This window comes from Rhodnius prolixus, unplaced genomic scaffold (genome assembly GCF_049639745.1).
Source record: "Rhodnius prolixus isolate KJV_2025 unplaced genomic scaffold, Rpr scaffold_8, whole genome shotgun sequence".
Taxonomy (NCBI): domain Eukaryota; kingdom Metazoa; phylum Arthropoda; class Insecta; order Hemiptera; family Reduviidae; genus Rhodnius; species Rhodnius prolixus.
The window spans coordinates 36211286-36238793 of NW_027411593.1; the positions used below are offsets into that span (position 1 = coordinate 36211286).

Below are 27508 nucleotides of genomic sequence, written 5' to 3' on the forward strand. Positions count from 1 at the left end.
TAGGAGCGCAAAGTGTTCTGAGCAGGGTACAATAATTTTTTCCCCAAAATTCCACCAAAGTGCCGCCAAGTTAATGGTAAGTTGGCGGGAAAATCTGTTAAGTAATTTGTAAATTACTTTAGAAATATGCTAATTTTTGGCAATTTCTGTGTGGGGCTAGCGTTTCTAACACTAATGCTAGGTATTTTGGAAAAAACCGCACCAATTTGCCCGCAAATAGGAACCATTTTTTTTTAATTTAAATTTCGCGCGTAACTTTAACTGGAAAATTGAGGCTTTTCCTTAGTGGCGCTAGCTTTTTCATGGATGGCGCATAAGTGCGCAAAGTGTTCCAAAAAGGGTGCAATAATTTTTTCCCCAAAATTCCACCAAAGTGCCGCCAAGTTAATGGTCACGTCAGTAAGTGCATCTTTTATTATCAATATCTCAGCTATTAGTGTAAATTCAAAATTTCTTTTTGTGGCGCATATTGGCGCTAGCTTACCTGAACAAAATGGAATGAGTTTCAATTCAATTTAGGGCACATCCGGTCAAAGTTATATTTGGCGTATAATTAGCGAATTTTTACCATTTCCGGTGTGTTACTGGCTTTTTATTGGCATTGCAAAGTGTTTCGAGCTTGGCGCAATAATTTTTTTCCCAAAAATCCACCAATGTGCCGTCAACTTAATGGTTACGTTTGTCCGTGCATTTTTTATTATCAATATCTCAGCTATTAGGGTAAATTCAAAATTTCTTTTTGTGGCGCATATTGGCGCTAGCTAACCTTAACAAAATGGAATGAGTTTCAATTCAATTTAGGGCACTTCCGGTTAAAGTTATATTTGGCGTATAATTAGCGAATTTTTACCATTTCCAGTGTGTTACTGGCTTTTTATTGGCATTGCAAAGTGTTTCAAGCTTGGCGCAATAATTTTTTTTCCAAAAATCCACCAATGTGCCGTCAACTTAATGGTTACGTCTGTCCGTGCATCTTTTATTATCAATATCTCAGCTATTAGGGTAAATTCAAAATTTCTTTTTGTGGCGCATATTGGCGCTAGCTAACCTTAACAAAATGGAATGAGTTTCAATTCAATTTAGGGCACTTCCGGTTAAAGTTATATTTGGCGTAAAATTAGCGAATTTTTACCATTTCCAGTGTGTTACTGGCTTTTTATTGGCATTGCAAAGTGTTTCAAGCTTGGCGCAATAATTTTTTTTCCAAAAATCCACCAATGTGCCGTCAACTTAATGATTACGTCTGTCCGTGCATCTTTTATTATCAATATCTCAGCTATTAGTGTAAATTCAAAATTTCTTTTTGTGGCGCATAGGAGCGCAAAGTGTTCTGAACAGGGTGCAATAATTTTTTCCCCAAAATTCCACCAAAGTGCCGCCAAGTTAATGGTAAGTTGGCGGGAATATCTGTTAAGTAATTTGCAAAGTACTTTAGAAATATGCTAATTTTTGGCAATTTCTGTGTGGGGCTAGCGTTTCTAACACTAATGCTAGGTATTTTGGAAAAAACCGCACCAATTTGCCCGCAAATAGGACCCATTTATATTTGAATTTAAATTTCGCGCGTAACTTTAACTGGAAAATTGAGGCTTTTCCTTAGTGGCGCTAGCTTTTTCATGGATGGCGCATAAGTGCGCAAAGTGTTCCGAAAAGGGTGCAATAATTTTTTCCCCAAAATTCCACCAAAGTGCCGCCAAGTTAATGGTCACGTCAGTAAGTGCATCTTTTATTATCAATATCTCAGCTATTAGTGTAAATTCAAAATTTCTTTTTGTGGCGCATATTGGCGCTAGCTTACCTGAACAAAATGGAATGAGTTTCAATTCAATTTAGGGCACTTCCGGTCAAAGTTATATTTGGCGTATAATTAGCGAATTTTTACCATTTCCGGTGTGTTACTGGCTTTTTATTGGCATTGTAAAGTGTTTCGAGCTTGGCGCAATAATTTTTTTCCCAAAAATCCACCAATGTGCCGTCAACTTAATGGTTACGTTTGTCCGTGCATTTTTTATTATCAATATCTCAGCTATTAGGGTAAATTCAAAATTTCTTTTTGTGGCGCATTTTGGCGCTAGCTAACCTGAACAAAATGGAATGAGTTTCAATTCAATTTAGGGCACTTCCGGTTAAAGTTATATTTGGCGTATAATTGGCGAATTTTTACCATTTCCGGTGTGTTACTGGCTTTTTATTGGCATTGCAAAGTGTTTCGAGCTTGGCGCAATAATTTTTTTTCCAAAAATCCACCAATGTGCCGTCAACTTAATGGTTACGTCTGTCCGTGCATCTTTTATTATCAATATCTCAGCTATTAGTGTAAATTCAAAATTTCTTTTTGTGGCGCATAGGAGCGCAAAGTGTTCCGAACAGGGTGCAATAATTTTTTCCCCAAAATTCCACCAAAGTGCCGCCAAGTTAATGGTAAGTTGGCGGAAAATCTGTTAAGTAATTTGCAAATTACTTTAGAAATATGCTAATTTTTGGCAATTTCTGTGTGGGGCTAGCTTCTCTAATACTAGTGCTAGGTATTTTGGAAAAAACCGCACCAATTTGCCCGCAAATAGGACCCATTTATATTTGAATTTAAATTTCGCGCGTAAATTTAAATGGAAAATTGAGGCTTTTCCTGAGTGGCGCTAGCTTTATTATTTGTGGCGCATAGGAGCGCAAAGTGTTCTGAGCAGGGTACAATAATTTTTTCCCCAAAATTCCACCAAAGTGCCGCCAAGTTAATGGTAAGTTGGCGGGAAAATCTGTTAAGTAATTTGTAAATTACTTTAGAAATATGCTAATTTTTGGCAATTTCTGTGTGGGGCTAGCGTTTCTAACACTAATGCTAGGTATTTTGGAAAAAACCGCACCAATTTGCCCGCAAATAGGAACCATTTTTTTTTAATTTAAATTTCGCGCGTAACTTTAACTGGAAAATTGAGGCTTTTCCTTAGTGGCGCTAGCTTTTTCATGGATGGCGCATAAGTGCGCAAAGTGTTCCAAAAAGGGTGCAATAATTTTTTCCCCAAAATTCCACCAAAGTGCCGCCAAGTTAATGGTCACGTCAGTAAGTGCATCTTTTATTATCAATATCTCAGCTATTAGTGTAAATTCAAAATTTCTTTTTGTGGCGCATATTGGCGCTAGCTTACCTGAACAAAATGGAATGAGTTTCAATTCAATTTAGGGCACATCCGGTCAAAGTTATATTTGGCGTATAATTAGCGAATTTTTACCATTTCCGGTGTGTTACTGGCTTTTTATTGGCATTGTAAAGTGTTTCGAGCTTGGCGCAATAATTTTTTTCCCAAAAATCCACCAATGTGCCGTCAACTTAATGGTTACGTTTGTCCGTGCATTTTTTATTATCAATATCTCAGCTATTAGGGTAAATTCAAAATTTCTTTTTGTGGCGCATTTTGGCGCTAGCTAACCTGAACAAAATGGAATGAGTTTCAATTCAATTTAGGGCACTTCCGGTTAAAGTTATATTTGGCGTATAATTGGCGAATTTTTACCATTTCCGGTGTGTTACTGGCTTTTTATTGGCATTGCAAAGTGTTTCGAGCTTGGCGCAATAATTTTTTTTCCAAAAATCCACCAATGTGCCGTCAACTTAATGGTTACGTCTGTCCGTGCATCTTTTATTATCAATATCTCAGCTATTAGGGTAAATTCAAAATTTCTTTTTGTGGCGCATATTGGCGCTAGCTAACCTGAACAAAATGGAATGAGTTTCAATTCAATTTAGGGCACTTCCGGTTAAAGTTATATTTGGCGTATAATTGGCGAATTTTTACCATTTCCAGTGTGTTACTGGCTTTTTATTGGCATTGCAAAGTGTTTCAAGCTTGGCGCAATAATTTTTTTTCCAAAAATCCACCAATGTGCCGTCAACTTAATAGTTACGTCTGTCCGTGCATCTTTTATTATCAATATCTCAGCTATTAGGGTAAATTCAAAATTTCTTTTTGTGGCGCATATTGGCGCTAGCTAACCTTAACAAAATGGAATGAGTTTCAATTCAATTTAGGGCACTTCCGGTTAAAGTTATATTTGGCGTATAATTAGCGAATTTTTACCATTTCCAGTGTGTTACTGGCTTTTTATTGGCATTGCAAAGTGTTTCAAGCTTGGCGCAATAATTTTTTTTCCAAAACTCCACCAATGTGCCGTCAACTTAATGGTTACGTCTGTCCGTGCATCTTTTATTATCAATATCTCAGCTATTAGTGTAAATTCAAAATTTCTTTTTGTGGCGCATAGGAGCGCAAAGTGTTCTGAACAGGGTGCAATAATTTTTTCCCCAAAATTCCACCAAAGTGCCGCCAAGTTAATGGTAAGTTGGCGGGAAAATCTGTTAAGTAATTTGCAAATTACTTTAGAAATATGCTAATTTTTGGCAATTTCTGTGTGGGGCTAGCTTTTCTAATACTAGTGCTAGGTATTTTGGAAAAAACCGCACCAATTTACCCGCAAATAGGACCCATTTATATTTGAATTTAAATTTCGCGCGTAACTTTAAATGGAAAATTGAGGATTTTCCTGAGTGGCGCTAGCTTTTTTATTGGTGGCGCATAGGAGCGCAAAGTGTTCTGAGCAGGGTGCAATAATTTTTTCCCCAAAATTCCACCAAAGTGCCGCCAAGTTAATGGTAAGTTGGCGGGAAAATCTGTTAAGTAATTTGTAAATTACTTTAGAAATATGCTAATTTTTGGCAATTTCTGTGTGGGGCTAGCGTTTCTAACACTAATGCTAGGTATTTTGGAAAAAACCGCACCAATTTGCCCGCAAATAGGACCCATTTTTTTTGAATTTAAATTTCGCGCGTAACTTTAAATGAAAATTTCAGGCTTTTCCTTAGTGGCGCTAGCTTTTTCATTGGTGGCGCATAGGAGCGCAAAGTGTTCCGAACAGGGTGCAATAATTTTTTCCCCAAAATTCCACCAAAGTGCCGCCAAGTTAATGCTTTTTTTAGCACTTTAATTCCTTATATTTCTTAATGTGTGCATATTTTATTAGATTTTTTTTGTGGTTCTAGCTGGCGCTAGCTCTCCTCTAGTTGTATACCAAGTCCCGGGTCGAAATTCAAGGTTTGCGGCAAATTCCTTTGATCTTTTGAGTGGCCATATCTCCGTAATTATTAAAGTTACAGAATTTTTTAAAGTGGCGCAATGGAGCGCAAAGAGTACTGAACATAATGATGTTAGTTGCAATCAAATCCGGTCAAATTTTTTTTGGCGGGAAAAAAACTTTAATTGCTTATTGTGGCTTTTCCTTTGCGAATTTAGATTTTTTCTTGGTGGCGCATAAGAGCGCAATGTGTTTCGAGCTCAGCGCAAAAGTTTCGTCCCAAAATTCAACCAAAGTGCCGCCAGGTTAATGGACCCGGTCCAGTCTTGACTTTCCCGGTAATTATACGTTCATTGGAGAGAGAGGTTGTAGTACAATTGATCTGGTTTGGCTTCCATTTAGTTTTACATTTGATTTTCTTGGCTTTCAAATTGTCAATATCTCTGATTTATCTAGCCATCAGGCGTGTGTTATTAGTGTTTCCTTAATCAATATCCAACTTCCTGCTCTCAAAGCTAATTATCAAGGCGAGAATTTGATCTGGCGTTTTGATAAGAATACTTTTAATTTGTCTCAATTTACTTCATCCATGAATTCCTCTGCAAATATTTATGTATCTGGTACCTCCACGGAAGACCTCTATCAGAACTTTGTATGGACTGTTCAAAATTCACTTTCTTCTTCCGGCGCACTTAAACTTATGCCTTCCTTCCATAAACATAAAAATAAACCCTGGTTCTCCAAAGAATGTATTTCCGCCAAGAAATTAATCCGTAGATGCTTTAAATCATGTAAAAGGAATAACTTCGAGAAAAATTTTTTAAATGAATACATTAATTTGAGAAGAGAATATAAAACACTTATCAAATCTAATAAACAGACTTATTACAATAATATAAAAGATACAATAGCCTCCTTAAAATGTCCAGCAGAATTTTGGGAATGTATTCGCCGGCTCCAGAGCAAAAGGGCAGCTAAATCTCCTCTTTCTCTTTCAGACTGGGAAAAGTTCTATAACCTGACTCTACCGCCAAGATTGCACATTGAGTTTACATATTTAAGCACTTTTAATCCGGATATTGATGGTGATATAACATTGGAAGAATTGTTACACTCTATTGATAATAGTAAGTTGAAGAAGGCTTCAGGGCTGGATTTAATTCCTAATGAGTGCTATAAAGCGTTACCTTCCAATTGGATTCATTATCTGTTAAATTTGTTTAATAAAATATGGAACTCGGACGATATTCCGGCCTCGTGGTGTAAAATAAAATTGAGACTTATATACAAAAAGAGTGACCATTCTGATCCGAATAATTACCGTGGCATAGCCATTTTTAATTCCGTTACTAAATTATTTACATCTATTCTATACAATAGGTTGAGCAAGTGGTGCGATAACTACAATATTCTACCTGAAGAACAGATGGGCTTTCGCAGCGGAAGGGGTTGCGCGGATGCGGTGTTTTCTGTTAATACTGCTATTAACATACAACTTAGGCTCAAAAGAAGGAGAGTATTCGGCCTTTTTGTAGACTTCAAAAGAGCGTTTGACTCTGTGAACCACGCCAAATTGTGGTTTAAATTATCTCAAATTGGTGTTAGCGCTAAGCTGGTTGGATTTCTTAGGAGTATGTATGATAGAGCCTCTTTTGTGATTTTGGATGGTGCCTCTCTCTCTAATGAGATGGGTGTTACTCAGGGGGTGCTACAGGGCGAGATATTGAGTCCACTACTGTTTTCGCTCTTTTCAGCCGACATTGTAGATTATTTCGTTGATCATGGTGCTCGAGGTGTAAATATCAGCTCACACAGAGATCTTATAATGGTCCTTTATGCAGATGACCTGTGTATATTGTCTTCTTCTTGGCTAGAAATGCAGACTAATCTCAGAATCTTAGAAAGTTACTGTAATGAGAATTCTCTTTCTGTAAATACCAAGAAAACTGTGCTGGTTCCCTTTCATAAAGGTGGAAGACTTCCGAAATTTCCCAAGTTTTATTATGGTCGGGAGAGTATATCTGTAGAGAGCTCTTTTGTATACTTGGGTGTCCCACTCTATGCTTCTGGCAGATTCTCTCAGGCTGGTAAGTGGTTTTTACAGAAAAGTATTGCAGCCAGCTCTGTGGTCTACAGATTATTAAGTACCAGTAAATCAGATGTTTGGAGCACCAAATGCTATCTGTATAAATCTCTCTCTGAGAGTGTTTTGCTATATAGTGCCGAAATTTGGGGCTCTCAGTGTTTGGATATCCTCGAAAGGAGCCAAATCTTGTTCTTTAAATCCCTTCTACAGCTTTCCCCCAGTACTCCAAACTCGTACATAAGACTTGAAACAGGAAGGGTGCATGTAAAATACAATGTTTTCAAGAGAATGTTGAAATGGTGGGAAAAATTGCTACTCATGCCGGATAGCTGCATTCCTAGAATTTGCTATCTGAGATTGCATCAACTAGCTAATTTCTCTTCAATACCTTTCAATTGGGTATCTGAATTTAAATCGTTTTTTTATCTCATTGGAGCTGAGGATGTGTGGCTTAAGCAAGATGTTTCTTTTCTGCGAAAAAGCAGATGTGATGTACTTGCCAAGCTGAAAAACCACTTATCTTCAATTGATGTTGACCTTGTTTTAAATAGTCGATATAATTTATATTATAGAAATATTAGCTCCTTTGGATCTGGAGAAAGTTATCTCAATTTGAAGTGCCATATCAACAAATTAAGGTTGATGGCTCAGATAAGACTGGCTTGTAAAAAGTGCTCTAAGGTAACATGTGGTGATATGCGCTATAAATTTTCTCCAGAGAGTTACTGTCTGCTTTGTGATTCACAACAGTTCGATACATTGTCTCATTTCTTTTTAGATTGCTCAGAACTTAATCACCTCAGAACTAAATACATTTCCTGTTTCATAAATGATTCTATGACTGCAACTGAAAAAATTGAAAATTTATTGAACACTTTGGCCTTAAGTAAAATGAATAACCTCTTCTTGTTTACAGTGAATGGTCTCAAACTTAAGTGTTAATATGTTTTTTGTGCCTGTATATAATGTCATTTAACATATGTAAGTATATACTTGTGTATATGCATAAATTTACTTTTTCCTTTTCTAGGCGGTTTATGTATTTTTTTTGTGGCTTTGAGTTTTCATCTTATCCTCCCAGTTTCATATCTATTTTCTAAGTTCATGAATATTATTATGTTTTAATTTTTGTGCAATTTCTTTTTTTGTTTGTTTGTTTATTTCCAAATTAATCAGATCTACTTAATTTCGATTTTATTAGATATCAAGTGTTCTACTTTTGTTTGTATTTTCTGTATTTTTTAAGCAGTTACTTTAATTTTGTATGTTTTATTATTATATTGTACATGCGCTGTTTGCATTCCATTATCTATTTTCAATACTTTGAGTTCAGCATTATTGTAATCACAAATACATACAACTCCTTGCTTGTAAAGTGTAAACTTAAAAAGCAATAAATATTATTATTATTATTATAACTACACTACTAATTACACCACTCTAAGCTCACATTAAATAACGAAGTCACATTCAGAGACCATTGTGTTGTTCTAGGAAGGAATGTCAGTACGCAGCGCTCAAGATATCCTTATCTCATGGAAGCCACAAAGCAGAATGTGGTAGAAGAGTGGCCAGTCACGATGAAGAAAGAAGGGAAAGAGGCTGCGCTATTCCTCAAATTGTATATTGGGAAAGGATAAGGCTGGTTTTTTTCCACCAATATATTGGTAAATTAAGGCATTAGGAGTCAACTGTAACTGTGCAAACCAATATGTTGGTTTTTTCCAGCCCACATATAAAGTAATTAGTTAATGTGCAAACAAGACCACAATAACAATAAATAAATAACTACCAAACCAGGTGCCGTGGACAGAGGCTATTAGCAAACATACTTTACTACAAACTTCTCACATTAAATATTAAATAAAATCCAAGGTCTAGACCGGAAATCGAACCCAGTACCACATACATCTTAGCTTTGCAGATTTCGCCTCTGACCGTGCGACTACCGCGGTAACTCATTTTTACTTGTATAGATTTCGGATTGAAATTATAAAAAAACCACACAGTTTTGTTTAATCAAGATATTTTAGAGTTACAATCGTTTCAATTGCAAGGTTCATAATGCAACAACATTTTTGCGTTAGTAACTGATTCTTCTTTAGTATTCAAAAGACGCTGCAATAATCGAATAATATCTTTGGCAATTGAAATAATTTCAGGAATATTGTTTATAAGTAGCTCAATTCCAAATTGCATTGCAATAAAAATTATTTCATTTCTCGTGGGGAGTGGCCTTGCAATCTGTTCCTCCTCTGTAATTGCTCCTAAATGATGTAAAGTGACAGCCAGAACTGGACCTAAAAATAATGAATTCCAAATTAACTTAATTCATCAATGTACTTATTAGACAAATAATGAATTGTTATTTATATTATTTATAATTCTTATAAGAAATTTATTTCATTGCTCAGACTTAATCTTAATGGTTTTACATTTTAAACAATAGTCTGGACCAAAAAAGGCGTTAGAAAAATTGATAAGTTTCTACAGATTATATACATATACATATGTATTTAAGTGAGTGTGGGTGTGTGCTACGAGAAAGGCAGGGAGAGACAATAGAAAGAAACTTTATTTTGCCCTGGGACAATATTCCTTAAGGACAACGAACAAAAAATGCATTGAAGAAAAGAAATTACACATGATTAAACCTCTATGCCAGGGATGACGAACCTTTTTGGTCAAATTTTGTTCATTTTTATTTTTTAATACAAGCTCTTGGGTCACTAATGCTCATTTGCACAAGAGTTATGTTTAAAAATTTTAAACTGAATATTTTCAAAACCAAAGATTTTTAAAATTCAGTTGGCTTAACGAGTAAAACGGGACGAAACAAGTGCTATGGAAGTCTCTTTTTACAAACATAACTGAACAAAACCTTACAAAAGTGTGTTTTATCTTAAGAAAAATCTAAATATGGATTATTTGCCTTGGGTTGTCGATTTTTTTAACAAACAAAATATGAGTAAGATTATACATTTTATTTGATATTTTTTAAACACTTTTGCTATATTTCAAATACTACAAAAGCATTTGTCGTCATTTGCATTGAGCCATTCCACGTCAAATCAACACAAAAAAAGACCATTTTTTTTGACCTCACCATCTCGGATTTTCTTGAAATTTGGCACATATGTACTATTAGTATAGACTTGGAAAAATATGAAATTTTACTGTGATATGTCAACTGGTTTATGAGTTACAGGGCTGTAAAGTTGCCATAAAATGGCTAAAAAACAGGGAACATCGGTTGTTTGAGTTACTGTAGAAACGTTTCTAATTGAGCTATACTCTTGAGATTGGTGTCATTTTATAGCATATAGAATGCTCTTTCCTGTGATATGCGACACCATATGGGTTAGGAAATGTTTTAAATTTAAAACTTAAATTTTTTAAAAAGTACATATTTTAAAATTTTAAAATTAATTCTATGAATAGCTAGTAGTGTTATGAATCACTGGGCAAAATATTAATTTGGGATGATAATGGCTTCGTTGTCAAAAAAATTGAAGGCTTAAGCTCCTTTTCATAGAAAATATGATTTTAATAAAATTAAAATAATTTGAAAATAGTAATAATGAATCAATGAATAATAATTAATAATTATGATTACAATAATTATTCATATTAATTATAATATATTATTTTAATGAAATAATAGAGTTAAAATCAAATTAATCAAGTTAATCAAAGACTCAGATTCATTTATTGATTTTTTCTGTAACACTATGTCCTCTTTGGTTCAGCATGACTTCATTGCCAAGCAGCAAGAATCTTTCCTTAACTATACAAAAAAAAAAAATCTAAAAGAATCGGAATTCGTTGTCACCTGTGATTTTTCTGAAAATTACAGCACAGTCGTTCAAGATGAAGCACAGAACTACCACTAGGTAAGCCAACAGAAGAGGAAAACAAAATTGAGCATGTTGGTTATGTAATAGTTCCAGATTCCTTAGAGCAAAACACAGCTGCTGTATATACTTTACACTGTATAAACTCATGACTTTTCTGACAGTCATGTTTCAGAAACTCCCCAAAAAGATACACAATTTTTCAGACGGGTCTGCTGCCCAATACAAAAACAAAAAAAATTCATAAACCTCTGCTTTCATGAGGAAGAATTTAAAGTGAAAGCAGAGTGGAACTTTTTTGCCACAGCTCATGGCAAAGGGCCTTGTGATGGAGTAGGTGGTCCGGTAAAGAAACTGGCAGCTCGTGCTAGTTTGCAACGACCCTATGAAAATCAAATCCAAACTTCACTACAACTTTTTGAGTGGGCAGTAGAAAACATCACCAACATAGACTTTGCATATTTAACCCAGGAAGACTATGTTGAATCTGAGTGTTTTTTAAAAAATTGGTTTGATCAAGCATTGGCTATTAAAAGAACACAGCAATACCATGCTTTCATTCCTAGAAGTAAATCCAAAATATTGGTTAAAAACTTTTCTATGAACTCAGAAGCTTGCGAAAAGAAAGTTCAAAATCTCCTGATGAACTAAAATATCAGATTATAACACTGCAGTCTATAAAGCAAGATGGTGGCTTGGATATGTTTTAGAGAAAAATGAAGAACTTGATGAAGTAAAAGCAACTTTTCTTCATCCAGCTGGACCCTCTAAATCATTCTGGTATCTAAGAAATGCTGATATTCTTTGGGTCTCAGTAGTGGATGTTTTGATAATAGTTGATCCTGTGACTCCAACTGCAAGAACTTACTTATGTCCTACTAGAAAGTGATGCATGCAAAACAAATGAAGCCTTTTCAAGCTTAAAAAATAAAGAGATCATATTAATTAACAGTATGTTTTACTTTGTACTTATTTGTGGAATTATTATTCGTCAATATTAGCATTATAGTATTAACAAGAATTCAGAGTTGAATTAATCGGATTGGAGCTTAAGTCTTCAATTTTTTTGACAACGAAGCCATTATCATCCCAAATTAATATTTCGCCCAGTGATTCATAACACTACTAGCTATTCATGGAATTAATTTAAAATTTTTAAAATTTAAAATTAAAACATTCATTTATCCTAACCCATATGGTGTCGCATATCACAGGAAAGAGCATTATATATGCTATTAAATGACACCAATCCCAAGTCTGTAGCTCAATTAGAAAAGTTTCTACAGTAACTCAAACAACCGGTGTTCCCTGTTTTTCAGCCATATTATGGCAACTTTACAGCCCTGTAACTCATAAACCAGTTGGCATATCACAGTAAAATTTCATATTTTTCCAAGTCTATACCAATAGTACACATGTGCCAAATTTCAAGAAAATCCGAGATGGTGAGGTTCAGACCCCGTGTTGATTTGACAAGGAACGACCTATTTTAGAACTGTAATGATCAAACTAAAGGTTATAGATACATTGCATTGTGTCAATGCGTGATTGAAAAAAATACAGATAGAATATAAATTATCCACACAATTAGAAAATCTAAATCAACCCGCATAAAAAAACAAATGGTTGCCTAGCAATTGTGGGTCAGTGAACTAATTAATTGAACACCTTTGAATAGCTGCATTAAATATTACAACATTCAGTTTTAAGTTATGTGCACCATTTATATATCACTTATGTATATCTATAACTAGTGAAATTATTCTCAAAAGTTTCCTACAATAAACTCACCTAGGGCGTAGCCAGCAGGTCCAATTGCTAATGCGCCTCCCATGGAACCTACAAAAGTTATCACTCCACTTCTAACAAGTTTTCGTAAAAGCAATGTCACATACCTCTCTACAATAAAATCATTTACGTTTATTTTTTAGTTTATAAACAATGATGCCATTAATACATTAAATCATTACCTTTTTGGTCCATCGTAAAATACGAACTATATTAAAAAGTTGTTTCTTTTAAACGTCCCTACTAAGCCCACAACACATCAATCTACCCAAACACCTTCACTGCTAGTACTGACTGAGTGTGAGTACTGACTTCGGATTATTATTCCCACTGTACGTCTGAGACCAGCTGACTTAACTGCTGCTATGGTTGGCGGGGATTCAAATAAAATAAATACTAAGGCTATTATTATCTGTAAGAAATTAAAATTTAGTTATTTTTATGTAAAGGCAAACGTTTTTCCGGAATTAATTTTTTCTGACAAGAGTATAATTCATAGTTCGTTTGTTTGTTCTTCTATAATAATACATAGATTATATGAGGGCAACGTTAATTAGACTGACATTTTGCACAATTTTTATTTCAGGTGCGGCTCAGGAACGTTACTTTTTTCTTTATTGCTATCCGCCCTCAGATCTAAAAAAGTAAAGAAGCGTTCATTCTTGTTTTCAGACTGTTTTCGAAAAGGCCATCCCTCAATATAAATCGCCAGTAAAATCTTTGATGTACAATGTTGGAACGTTATATATAAGCCTGTAGTTTAAAGTTTTGTTAAATCTAATGCATAGAATTTTTCTTCGAAAGATACGACTTTGGTGGCTGTATAGTGAAAAGCCATTGCCAAGTTATGAATCTAAGATGTGGTTGATTGGATTGTGGGATTCTATAAATTAACTGCAATTTATGCTTTCTAAGCAGAATCTATTGCATCCCTTCGCATTTATTTAAAAAAAAAAACGAAATTCCTAAATAAAAGTGTATTTATGCATCAAACATATGTACATGATTTTATTTATTTACTTCTACAAGTCTCATGACTTTAATTATTATTATTAATGTCTTATTAACTTTTTGTTATTATTTTATTAGATTGCATATATGAATTAACATATCTTACTGGTTGTGAAATACTTCGGTGATCACATTTGCAGTTGATTTTTTGTTTCTTTTGTAAACAATTTTTTAGATTTAAACTTTGATCTTTTCTATTTAGAGTATAGTATATTTGTAGAAAAGAAACGCTGCGATGGACCAAAATGGTGATTGATTTTTAAATGAATTTAATTTTAAAATTCAGCATTAAATTATAATCAGCTTATTTCTTATTTTTAGAGGCATTTAAAGAATTCGTACGTTTACTTCTCCGAGAAAAAATAATAGAAGAAAACGAAGATGGAGATTTGGAAATTTTACCACCTGATTCCTGGGTGATAGTTGGTTAGTTTTTTTTTATTTTCCGTTTTTACAACAAGTTAGAAGAGTTAGTAAGACGATCTTGTCAAACTTTTAACATTTAATATGTTTGAGAATATGTAGCTAATAATGTTTTCTGGTTCAAATAAAAGTATATCATAGTAAAGTATAAGTTATTTTGTAATTATTCATTATTTGTGTAATTTTATCAGTTAAATTATTTCAAAATTAATTAATAACAAAAATAATTTTAAAATAAAAGTTGTGACAAAGTACTAACATATTTTTGAATGAAAAACTTAACATGAAACTTAACTCATCATTTATAGTTATAATTTCTATCCAGTTTTTACATTATTGCCTTATTTTTTTGCCCATTTTGTTCTTCAACTGAAGAATATCTTGTAACAAACAAGGCAAAAAGATTTTTTAAAACTAACAGCAAAAGGTAATCAATCAATCGATAAGAATTTTTTTTTTTTCAATCTGTTACTAAGTTGCATGTCTGTTTATTACATGTACCTGCACGGTGCACGTATTTATATGAATTCAAATATTATACAAAAATTCTTAGAAATTGTTTGTAGTTTAAGGCGTGCCAGTATTTGAGGTCTTAGGCGGATGGGGCTTTATTCAGTGCACTCAGTCTCCGGAGCGATAACACTGTCCATCCCACGTCAGTGAGCTCTAGAAGCTCTAAGGAAGGGAAAATATTATGCGGGATTCGAACCCGCGATCTTCGCTTGGTAGCTTATCCCTTAATCCCTTCCCGAAAAAAATAATAAATAATAATTTTATTAAAAAGTTATAAAAATAGAAAATAATAAGCGTGTTTGTTGTTTGTTTACAGAAAAAGCCGAAGTTTGTTCCTGTAAAAGAGAGTCAAAAAATGAAAAAGAAATCCTCAGTAATGCGTACAAATCTCCGCTAGTAAACTTATTGTGGCATACTTTAGCAAAATTAGATTTCATTGGTATAGCTGGATTTTTGTTGCCATATTTGAGACCTCTTCTTCCTTGCCACATTAATCCTAAGTTGATGACCCAAATAGTGAATCAAATTCTTCCTCTCTTGAAAAAAAAAAAAATTACTGGACCTTACCCCAAATTGTGATTAAGTATTAATTAAATTATAAAAATGAATTATGTTAATTTCCAGGATGCACTTTTTATGAAATACAACTTTAACGTTATTTAGGCTTAACATATTATTTAATGTTCAATTTCGTTTTAAGTTCTTTAAAAAGATTTGCTTATAATATATCTTGATTTTTACTTAATTTGGACATATTTTAGTAAAGTCAGAAAAAAACTTGAAAATTAAGATTAAAATTAAAATCTAATTTTGATATGTTCTTGTGTATGCATGTGTAAAACATCCGTATTATTCAATTATTCTTATATGTTGAATGGTAATTTCATGATTATTTGTATTTATAGCCATGATAACTCATATGTTGCATACTTCAATAGATTGTACAATTTTTTTAGTTTTATTACACAAGAGAAATAAACGAATTTTGTAGAGACACGACCTTATGATTTAAGAATTTTTATATGGTAGAGAATGGTCAAAAATGAAAGAACATATATATGTATGTGCTCATTAATATTAATTAACATTCTTTCTTAAACACACACACTTACATATAATATAAAGGGTGTACACGGAGAAGTGGACGAACCTTCGGGAGGTGATTCTGGGCATCATTTGCAATTTAATTTTATGTTTTTAAGGTATTATTACTTTTTAGCGAACAGTTGTCTACATTTCTCAAACTTATAAAACTAAAGCAATTCCAATATGCTCATTAGAAAGAAGGTTAAAATACCTTTTAAATGAGCTCATTTATATTTCAAAATAATAATATCAAGTGTTTCACTTTGTGGGCCAAACATAGGAAATAGCAACTTTCTAATTTTTTCCAAAAACTTTGACTTTATTTTTCTCAAAAAGATTACATACATATGTTTAAAACGTGCACTACTCATGAAAAACCTCTACATATAAACATCTTTCGAAATGGATACAATGAATAGTGGGTATTTTAAAAATTGATGCAGAAATTTCTTATTAATTGCAAAAAATAGGCGTCAAAGCAGCGTCGGCATTTTGAAAGGAATTCACCTACCATTAAAATGTAATTGATCAGAAACATCAAATCCAGTTCAATTTTTGCAAACGTGTAATTTAATAATTAATAAATTAAGAACTACATTCAAAAATATTAAATTTACATTGTAAATAATAAAGTAAAATAAAAAAATGAAAATGTTATCCGAGGTTAAATAAGGGTTGGGTACCGATTTCGAAAGAAAAGATTTTCGTTTAACGAGTTTAGAACTATGTGCTATTCTTTAGTTAATTAAAGAAATATGCTAAATAATGTGAAGAAAACACAGATTTTCTTGAACTAAAAAAAAAGCTTTTGGAATTAACAGGTTGTGAAGAGCTAATGAATAACCCGAAAACTTCGCCCAAGAAAGAAAGAATCGCACTGATGCCCAAATTAAATAACGGTGGATGGAATGTTTCACCGGACCGCCTGTACACGTCCACAATCGTCTTAGCGTTCGGAACACGCCTATCACGAAAACATCTGGGTAGCATAATCCCGCCAAGTTTCTCCTCTATTCCCATCTACGAAACCTAGATGTATAACTTATCGCGACATTCAATATTCGAATACGTTGGCATGATGATAGCAACTTAATATTTAATGAATTGTAGTCTCAAAAAAAATTTTTTTTTTCTTGTTGCATTTATTTATTTAATAAGCTTTATTAGGATAAAACATGTCAGTTTTTAATTAAAAGTTACGAAAAAATGCAATATTTTAGTTAAAAATTATTATGAAGCACTGTAAATCATCCAAGTTTTAAGAACTATAAAATTTTTTCGCAAGAGTCCATGGACTTTTGAACAAATTAACTCTGTTAAATGCCATATATGGTTTTTTCATTCTGACTGAATAGCTACTAACTTTTTTCTGGAATTTATTAGATCTTGAAAAGCTTCTTTAAGAATTAGCCACCCAACTTTTTTATTGCAATTAAAAAATAAGTGGGGTTTAAAAGCTACTTAAAGTAATTAGAGAACGAAATTAGTCATTTATACAAATAGCTAAAGTATGTGCTTCTCCCACGTCTACGACACCTAATCGGTAGTTGGACTTTAAGCCCGGCCTGAAAAAATAAGTAATTACTTTATTTAAAAAAAATAGCTTAAAAAAATATATTACTAAAAATATTTTCGATATTTTTGATTAGAACTTAATGCATAATTAGGAGACTTTTTATTTCTATTTCTGGGTGTAATTATAGATTCATCAAGAATTAGCTGGTTTCTTTTTTATTTCTTCAAGGAACAATATTTTATATTCTCTTATAAAATTTCATAGATAAGCCTCATAAACTATTTCGAGATTGCATCATACCTCTGAGAAACGCAAACAGAATATGCAAAAAGCTGAAACTGACAAAATGTAACTGAGGAGATAAATTAATTAATCGTCACATATTTATATTTTTCAAAGAATATATTGAAGTGCTTAACCACTTAGTGAAAACCATTATATCATTTTTAACTTACATTTAAAACAAAACCAGATTCAATAATCAATAGAGTTTAGATGTAACTTTTATTTAAATTTTAGATTCACTCAGGACAGTTTATATTGATTAGAATATCTCCGATAAAGATCTACTGAATAGAGTTTCTAAGCAACAGAATAACATGTATAACAGTACAGTAATCATATAGAGACCCTTGGTCTTATAAATGATTTAGCTGTTTTATAATCATAAAAACAATCTAATATTTATTGACTTTTCCTGTTGAGAAATGGTGAATTAAAAATGAACTCATTATTGAAACATGAAGCCAAGTAGTTCCTTCGTGAGCTCTAAAAAAATAATTAAATGGGTATCCAACACTTTGACAACGAAGGGGAGGAGAATGAGCATCATGGAAGAGCGGCGGAGCCTCAACACGAACAGAATATTGAAGTTGAGGAAGAACCAGGTAACTAACTCATTTCAAAATGAAAAATAAATGCTTAGAAATTGAAAATAAACGAACTATACCCATCTATAACTAAATAAAATCACGCAGACAACTAAGTTTTATAATAAGCGCTTAAACTTACAACTTCCAAGCTAGAAGACGATTTTTCTAATCGACATCGCGATATTAGCAAAAGCTCAAAACCGATGCATGGACATAACATGAAGCAACCTATTGTAGATGAGTTCTCTACTATTGGTCTTTATTTGAAAAAAAAAGGCATGCCGTTTAAAGAATTTGGCTCGTTTGGATTTTTGTTCCAGAAAGGCGCTGTAATTTAATTTTATTAAAATTATGATTGTCAATAGGTTTATGAATTGGGCTTCCACCATATGTCGCGTTACAAATGTTAAATATTTTGTCAGTTATAATTACAATTCTCGTAGGCAATTCTAATTATATTTATATAATTATATACATTAAGCATATTATATACATATGTATATTAATTGAAGTCAAACCGAATTCTGAGGTACGCTAACCATTGAGCTAATCCCTTCCCTTCTTATTACATTCTCTTCTCAATTATGTTATTATATTAAATGTCTTGTTACTGCTACTAATTCTGTTTGTCTTCCATAAATTTTTAAAGCTGTCACTTCTTTAGTAATCATCTGTACTCCAGATTTTTTATTTTCAGAACTACAAAGATTTTCTTTTATTAGATATTTAATGAAATGAGAATATTTATGTTTTTCATTAATATTACAAGGAAGACAGTTGAACTTGCCTGTTCTGAAATAAAAATGTACTCATAATAAAGTAAAGAAATTAATAAAATTGGGTAGATCTTCAAAGAAGCAATAACACAGAAATTTTTACAGAAACCGAGGTCAGCAGCAATGGATCTGTATTGATGCCATCAGATAGTCCATATGATAAATTTGAAAAAATTAAAGAAGCCAACAGTGAATTGTTTGCCGCAATTATTTCAAAACCAAAAAGTCAATGTAAGGTACATTTTGATCAAAATATAGTTACACATTCTGTAGAATATGATGATGCATTGGAGGAGTCCGTTTTAACAGGTAATTTGTGTGCTCTGTTTCTGAAAGTTTTATTTACAACTAAACAATAGCTCTTTAACTTTTCAAAAAATATCTATTTAGGTAACTTAATAGATAACCAAATAAACATATAATTAAAAGTAATACTTGCTATTTTATATATAAATAGTAGAATAATTGTATATTAAAACCAAATCAAAACCACATTTAAGCCCCCAAAAAATGCGTCATTGAATTCACTTAGATACGAGTACAAATATAATAATTTAGCTTTAAACAAATATAATAATTAAGCTTTAAGCAAAAAAAATGATTTTGTTATAAGTATAAAAGCATTCATGTCAGACAACAAGAAATATTTTCGAACAATCATGTTAATTATACAAATAAAATATGTTCTGTACGAATTTGAAGGATATTTTTTGTCAGAAATATTCTTTTGTGCAATTTTTATTTGCGGATCATGCTGTACTTACATATCTAACATTAGAATAATATCTTTTACTGTGGTTGTTGTCGAAGCATAAAAAAATGTACATTGTGTATAATTTAATTAAAATTAAATTACTACCTTTTTTTGTTTAAGGAATGCCAATAAGTAATTATACATCAATAAAACTTTTTGCTTCCAATTTTAATACCCAAGTCACAAATGTAGCCACAAATTATTTTCTAAGTCACAGTGTTTCAGTATAATAAATTATTCCTTTGTAGAAATTCTATGAGTTCATAAATACCATGTTTTATAAAATGAAATTTTGCTTTAAGATTATTTTCGTATAAACATTAATAATTTAATGTCAATGTAAATATTTTAATGGCAGATTATCTGATTTTGAAAAAATTTAGCAAATCTATTACTTTTGTAAGTCACTAAAGCTAAATTATAGTAAATAATCAAAAAAATAAAACTATATTGGGAAATAATCTTTCAAACTATTGCTTCATTATAAGCAATTGTTTAGATTTATTGCGAAGGAAGCGATAATTAATTCTTGTTCCAATCCATTTGTAGGAGGAGATTTGACTACTGTTGTAAAATAAATGTTTTCTTTGCTTTCGTATTCATATTCCATCTGTTATTAATATAATTTTTTAAATCTTTGCTAGAGTTACTTGTATGATATTTGCATTCAATGTAAATACGTTTTATAGTTTAAAATTGTGTTTGTTAGAAGTTGAAGAAGAAGAACCCTGTCCTGTGGACGAAGTAGAATTGAATTCATCAACTGAAAGCAGTGATAGCAACTGTACTGTTATATGTAGACCTTCAAAAGTGCTTCTTGTTACCGTGCCTACTGCATTTACAGAACAAGTAGAAGACGAGTATGAAGACGACATTGATGTTGTTGATGAAGAAGAAGAAGATGAGGAAACTTATGAAATTAATAACGTTCCTATTCCTAAAAATGAGTTGCAAATGGATAATATTAATGAAAATAGACATTCAGAAGAGGAAGTAATAATAGAAGACCTAACGGACGTTGGTGGAAGTTCTGTACATCCAGATCCAACTCTTGTTATCCACCACCATAAACCAGTATTAACCAAAGATGCTCGAGTTGAGGAAGATTCCGACAGCGATATCGATTTACCTAGGCTAAATTCTTCCACTGATAATTTTGAATTTTTAAATGAATCAGTTGAAAATTTAATCGAAAATTTGCAGGAATGTTCTATTTCATCTCAGATTGAAGTTGAAAATATAGAAACAAAAGATACAGAAAAGTATCGAATTGAAGAAGATGAAAATAATACAATAATAAAGACACAATCGCTCACCCCAAAGAATTCTGAAAAATCAAACCAGGTTCAAATAGTGAAACGAGAAGAAAAGAGCCTACAAAATATAAAAAGTAAGCCACACCTATCAAAAACCACCTCTGCAACTCCTAATATCAGAGCACAGTGTCCCATATTTATACGAAATTATGTTTTACAATCAGCTCCGAACAAAAATATGCGCAATAAGTCAATTGAAAACCAAAGGCCATCTACAGCCCCTACCAAGAGGCATTGTTGTAATTACTGGGATCAAACCAAATTACCTGAATATAACGGCTTGAAATCTGAATACGGACTTACAGCGGAACAAATTTTACAAAGGAAAAGGTAATTTTTCCTAATTATGCTAAAGCCTTTCTTGTTTTTCTTTGTAATTTTTGTAAAATATTTTGAATAAAATTATTTTCGTAGGGATAAATTTGAATTTTCAAAAAACCTGAGAGTTGAAAAAGAACGAAAATATAAGGAAGAAATAAGACGTCAAAAGGAAAATGATCAAATATTTCACTCTTGGCTTGTAAAGAAAAAAAAGGAAGCAGCTCAGAAATATTCCCGCAAGAAATTACAAAGTACATTTCATTTGAAAACAATACCCGCACCAACAAAACATTTGTAAGTACACAAATATACACTAATTATTGTATTAATAAATAAAGAATTGAATTTAAATTGTTACTGAAAAGGTAAGAATATTTAAAGAATGATTGCATCATTTAAAGTCTTTATATTTAGACTTTATGTAGACAGATGCATTGCGTTTCATGTTACAATATAAATAAAGCTACATTTCCCAAAACTTAATTTCCGCTAGTAAAGCAATTATTATTAATAATTATAATAATTGCAATAATAATAATTATTATTTTCGTAACATGCAAATGAAAAATGTTGTGAAAAGAATGGATTATGTGTAGACAGTGCACCTCAAACAATTTGGTTTGTTAACATTCTCAGTTTACATAAACTCATCGTATGTAACTCCAGAATCTTAAAGCTTATCCCGAGAAATGGTCTCAAATAAAGTGATATCTTTTAAATGCCTTATTGAGTCTTTTTTTTTTTTTTTTTTTTGTAAGTTATAAATATATTGAGGGCCTGATAAAGGTATTGACCCAAAAAATTATGAAATATTCTGTAATATACATAGCTCACCTTACTTTTTAAGAGGAATGTAGTAAAGTTGAGAGTATATTGAGATTATTTTTATCCTCTTTCAGTTGTTGAATATGCATTGTTTTTTCCCCACTAAATAAACGATGCAAGTCTCCTTTTTATCCAAAGATTGAAAGGCTGTATTATCATTATTCATTGTTATCTAAAATAAAATGATTTTATTATTATATTTTATTTGGTGAGGTTTTTTTTTTCAGGGATAAAGTAGGAGCTTTGAGAAAAAAACTTTTAAAAAGAGAGCATACTTCATATTCATTAGAGGAATTTTTCAAAAATGCTAATCCACATGAACAGAAAACATATCGTATCTATTTAGGTTTATGCATTGAATGAATTATTTGTCAGTACAAACCAATATTCACTGGTGTATAAAATGTTTGAGGCAACTTATATTTTAGATTAGATTAATAATAATAATAAAAAGCATTTACTTTAGTTTAAATTTATAAAAGTCCACTTTAAACATAATCCTTTAAAAACATAAAAATAAGGTTGTTACGTCCGTCATGTCTACTTATGATCTGGATAGAATACACACCAACCTTACATGCTGCAACATAAAAAAATATTATATTTGTCAGTAGCATACCATTTTCTGGAAAACGTACCACTGCTTTTCTTTAAGCTTGGAACGTTACCTGGTAAAGTGATGACAATCATACGTATTTCTCTTTTTGCAGATATTATTGTGATTTATTCTACTTTAGAGTTTAACAGTATAAGCCATTTATTGACATATAACTGCAATATACTGTAAATACGTTACTTCTGAATTATAGGCGATATCCAAGACCTAATTATACTCAATCCTTTTTGTTGAAGATGGAATCGAGAAATTAAAAAAATAGTCTATGATGTGTGTATCCCTGTAATGTTTATATTGCAAAGTTCTCTGCGCTTTAAAAGATTGACATTTTTTAAGTCACTAAAATAAATAATTGCCTTATTAAGAATTTATTCACCCAGTACAAAGTATTAAAGTATTTGAGGATGGAGGGAAATAGCATATTTTCAACAGATTAGCTATCAAAGCCAGAATTACTGACTTAAGACCTCGGTTATTTAGCTGCATAAGTTAAAAAGGACGATGTAAGTTAACTACAAAATAGTTAATCAGTTTATTAAAGAAATTAGTCCCCCCAACTACTTTTACTTTTCAATGACGCATTAGTACTAGCTCTTTGTACCAGATGTCACTATCTGTGAGGTAACCTTCTTTCTAACTTGGTGCACTTGATAGTGTTATTCATGCTAGGCGAACTTTAGGTAGGTTATAGTATCTGTCTTCTACTGTAAGCTTCAGAAATCTATTCTTTTTTCCCCTAAGAAAAACAAGCTCAACGAAATTCACTCGATAATTATTTAGGAAATGTCCAATAAGAAGTTGTGTTATAATCGAGGTTGTGGCCAACATTATGATCCATCACAAAATGGCCCAGGTAAAACTTCTAGAATAGTCCAGAGTTCCTTATTCCTCATTTCTAATGAATATTTATTTACAAAACTTACTTTTATTTACTTTGAATAATATGGATTATTTATATTTAGACGTAGCATTATTTTTAATTATTTACTTCATTTTTTCAGAATCCTGTAGACATCATAGTGGAGAACCTGTTTTTCATGATGCTTACAAGGGGTGGTCTTGTTGCAAAAAAAAGTGCACAGATTTTACAGAATTTTTAAATATCCCGGTACCTGTTTTTAAATTATAAAAAAATATTTTACCAGTATATTTCAAGGAAACCTATTTTTTAAAAAATGCACAGAGTTATGAATAATAAAAAAAATCGTGGACAATTTAATCGTAAGTTTATGTTTTTAGGGCTGCACACTTTCAAGACACTCTGACGAAAAACCTCCTGAGCCGACGAAACAACTGGTTGATAAATCTAAAGCAGATGAAATAATTGAATATCACCCTCCCAAACCAGTTACATTAGAGAGGCCACCGTTTGAAACACCACTTGTGAGCCCAATTTATAACTTATTGGTTTTCAAATTAACAAATTTGGTATTTATCAAACCAAATTTACTTCCGTATGGGGCCCAATTTTTGTAGCCCTCCTCCGTTGCTGCAGGACTTTTTCCTAATGATACTAACTAAATCCATTTCTATTGAACTCGCCATGCACGGATCTGTGTGCTTGTTTCCGTACAACCTACGGCAGAATGCACTCGGTGATAGGGCCCTATACTCAAGTTTAATTATTTATATGTACTGCGATGTTAATAATATTAATTTATTTCATAGTTGATTAATTTCAGGTCAACTTAAAATTTGAAGTATCAGCTGCACTTGCAGAACAGTTGATGAATTTACAGAAAAATGAAACTAGTAATGTTGAAAATGGATTTTCAGAAGAAAATATTCCATTAGGTACACAGTGTAAAAATAATGCTTGTAAAACTGTAAGTAATACAATTATTCCAAAAGAATAGTGGATTATTCTACAGATTATTTGGTCCTATGCTAATGAAATTCATTAATCCTAGAAAATATGTATTATAGACTTATAATGACGTGAGAACACTGTCAACCCCTTGCCAGTATCATCCAGGTTATCCTGTTTTTCATGAGGGTCTTAAATTCTGGTCATGTTGTACTAAAAGAACAACAGAATTTGAAGTATTTTTGAATCAAGTTGGATGTACTACAGGGCAACATGTTTGGTTTAAAGAAAAGGTAAGGAGCAGAATGAAAGCTGCAGCTCCATGCTGTAGAAAGTATTTATCTGTTTTCGTGAAATTAACGAAAAAGATGTTGGCTTTAACGTTATAAACTTTTTTTTAAATATATATACAAATTGTTGGTTGAAGGGGCGTGACTTGAAGCTCCCCTGGGTCCTGCTGGGTAGATTAAACTGAGTTCGAATCTCACTTTTTGACTGCAGGTAGCATCTGATATTGAATGTCGACTTGACTGGCATCAAACAGCAAACCATGTATTTGTGACTATATTTGGCAAAAAATGTGATCCATCTAACTCGAAAATTCAGTTATCACCTATAAGATTGAAGACTTCTTTATATTTTCCTGAACAAGATGGAACATTCTTCAAAGATATGGAATTGAGAGGGGTAAGCATTTAATAATACACTTTATTGCCTCCGAAGTCGATGCACCAAAAAAATAAATTTTATTTTCGGAGATTGAAGTGCTATTTCAGGCCCAATTCTTCAAAATTGCTCATGCTTTTTTGAATTCACTCTTGTAGAAAACTTTGCATCTTATTTCATATCTTATATCTAATGTAATGAATACATTATTTTCTCAGCTGTTAATTAGAAAAGTTCATATTAGAACAAAAGTATTATTATACTTTTTATTACCAATTTTATTATTTGGTAATTTAATTTTATGCTATTATTTACAGATAATCTCAATAGAAGAGAGTTCTGTATTAATGACTCCAACAAAAGTAGAAATTAAGCTGAAAAAGAAAGAAGCTGGTTCCTGGTCGAAATTAGAATTTCCTAGGCCGGAAGTATCCGTAGGTAACAACGGAGACAAACAGCAACCACAATCTGTATCTAGCATTACGTCAAAAGTAGAAAGTGTAGATTTAAGTTGCATATAATTCTCTGGCAATGTAAATTTCCCAAATTTCCTAATAAACTGTCTTATCTGTCCAAATAAATTTTTTATTTTACTGCTGTAACTATTCGTTTAAATTTATAAATTCCCTTTATCCACTACTAGAGCTTTAATGTGATTTCAAAATTTTGTTTACAACTTCTGGATACAAAATATTGCTCTACCTTATGATTAAACTCCAAACTCGTTTTTAACAGGGACATAGTTAATATGTTAACTCATTTCTCACTAACTAATAGAATCATATTCCTAGGCACTATGTAAAAGTATTTTGACTAAAGTGACATCTTCTATTTTGCCTTCAGGCTTTTGTAATACTGCCTATTTTTTTAAAGATTGTACATCGTTTTACCTCTTACTTAAACGAAGGATATTATACATGCTTTACAATCAATTTCTCATTTCATCAGAACAATCAAGGCGGGAATGTACCTCAGAGCTGTAATCTCTCCAGAATTGAATAAAATTGCTGTCTTGCACACAACAAATACCTTGCCAAACTTGAAAATACTCGTAGCGTTGCTCTTGCAGTCCTTCATTAATATAGTGGAAGCAGCTTTGAAAAACGAAATTTCTAATATGCTGAACTTCGCCCGTTGTCAATCTTTCAAAAAGATAGAAAGTGGTATTTAGTGTACAGAATAATTCATGAATTGGGTAAATAGAAAGTTCATTAAAAATAATTTTAAAAGGTTAAGTAAATTTAGTTAGTTCGTAAACTATTTTTGCAATCAGCATTTTTTTTTTAAATATTGAAACCTTCAATTTCGATTCTTAAGAGTATAAATGTAAGTACAGAACATAATTTATGTATAAATATACATATTTACACTATTCAGTGTTTTTTAATAGTTGCTACATAATTTTTTTAATTACTAATAATGTCTGTTCGCTTAAATCAAAACACTTTTACTTGCAAGAGAAAATAAACTAAAAACCTTGAACCAAACATAAATTATATACATACGTTCTCGTATGTACATATATAATAAATGTTACGTATCGTATAACGTTGAACATCTTTGTTAAAAAATATTTTATTGGAAATTACAAGATTATAATCAATGTTGCTTACATGCACTTAGATTTCAATATTAAAATGAAATACAATTGCGTACGTGCAAATGATATAAAATTCTTAAACTAATAATATAAAATACCTTCCACAGAATGTATCAACGGGGGGGATCACCCAGGTACTAACGCACTGATAAGAGATGGAGGCTTGAGCTTGATATCCTGACGTGCGACCCTTTATATTAAAATAAAGATACTGTCTGAAGCAGGTTAGAAGTCAGTTATTTTTGCGTGTGTAACTTATATATAGTTATACTAGTGTATGTAAATATTTACACACAACTAACGTTACTCACGATAGAGATGCTATCAGCAAAGTAATTAAACATACAATTTGAGAGAAATACATTGGATATTTTTTGGACGCCACCCTTTTCATTGTGAAGGACACAGACTATAAATTAAAGTGAAAGTTTTACGTCAGTTTTTTTGTCGTTTGCAATGGTAGAATCAGGTGACAAGATTGAAAGTCGTACGTCGTTCGTAAAGCGTTAGATGCAAGGGATGCATTTATTTCGGCGTAGGAAGGGGCCCTAAACCAATCATAACTTACCTGATTTCTATCATGGCACTATTGGAATAATGCGCATTTGCAGCAA

At 32.0% G+C, this 27508-nt stretch overlaps 4 protein-coding genes across 8 annotated transcripts; 3 read left to right on the forward strand and 1 right to left on the reverse strand.

The window, feature by feature from the left end:
• Positions 1-9134: 9134 nt before the first annotated feature.
• Positions 9135-27346, reverse strand: LOC141451380 (uncharacterized). 3 transcript variants are annotated; one of them, XR_012456730.1, is made up of 8 exons: positions 27206-27346; positions 26993-27084; positions 26265-26436; positions 22667-22785; positions 22220-22377; positions 12975-13204; positions 12796-12903; positions 9135-9450 (listed from the first exon to the last, which is right to left on the reverse strand). XR_012456730.1 is itself a non-coding variant. In XM_074122689.1 (3 exons), the coding sequence occupies exons 1-3, from the start codon at positions 12985-12987 to the stop codon at positions 9197-9199; spliced, it is 375 nt and encodes a 124-aa protein (XP_073978790.1). In that variant the 5' UTR covers positions 12988-13135; the 3' UTR covers positions 9135-9196. The 3 variants fall into 3 exon arrangements, 1 of the variants encoding a protein (XP_073978790.1); XR_012456731.1 differs by lacking the exons at positions 22667-22785; positions 27206-27346 and having other exon boundaries at positions 26993-27131; XM_074122689.1 differs by lacking the exons at positions 22220-22377; positions 22667-22785; positions 26265-26436; positions 26993-27084; positions 27206-27346 and having other exon boundaries at positions 12975-13135.
• Positions 13893-15362, forward strand: LOC141451379 (uncharacterized). Its single transcript, XM_074122688.1, has 3 exons — positions 13893-14051; positions 14125-14229; positions 15056-15362. The coding sequence occupies exons 1-3, from the start codon at positions 14039-14041 to the stop codon at positions 15316-15318; spliced, it is 381 nt and encodes a 126-aa protein (XP_073978789.1). The 5' UTR covers positions 13893-14038; the 3' UTR covers positions 15319-15362.
• LOC141451371 (uncharacterized) lies at positions 17803-22662 on the forward strand. Of its 3 annotated transcripts, XM_074122676.1 has the most exons (6): positions 17803-18228; positions 19095-19298; positions 20453-21133; positions 21224-21389; positions 21474-21674; positions 22433-22662. In XM_074122676.1, exons 1-6 carry the CDS (start codon positions 18126-18128, stop codon positions 22566-22568), a joined length of 1491 nt encoding a protein of 496 aa, XP_073978777.1. In that variant the 5' UTR covers positions 17803-18125; the 3' UTR covers positions 22569-22662. The 3 variants fall into 3 exon arrangements, with proteins under 3 accessions (XP_073978777.1, XP_073978778.1, XP_073978776.1); XM_074122677.1 differs by having other exon boundaries at positions 17803-18742; positions 20453-21389; XM_074122675.1 differs by having other exon boundaries at positions 20453-21389; positions 22433-22661.
• On the forward strand, positions 23436-25896 carry mora (cysteine and histidine rich domain containing protein). Its single transcript, XM_074122680.1, has 7 exons — positions 23436-23674; positions 23823-23929; positions 24061-24204; positions 24504-24647; positions 24748-24921; positions 25130-25315; positions 25612-25896. Exons 1-7 carry the CDS (start codon positions 23605-23607, stop codon positions 25813-25815), a joined length of 1029 nt encoding a protein of 342 aa, XP_073978781.1. The 5' UTR covers positions 23436-23604; the 3' UTR covers positions 25816-25896.
• Positions 27347-27508: the final 162 nt, after the last annotated feature.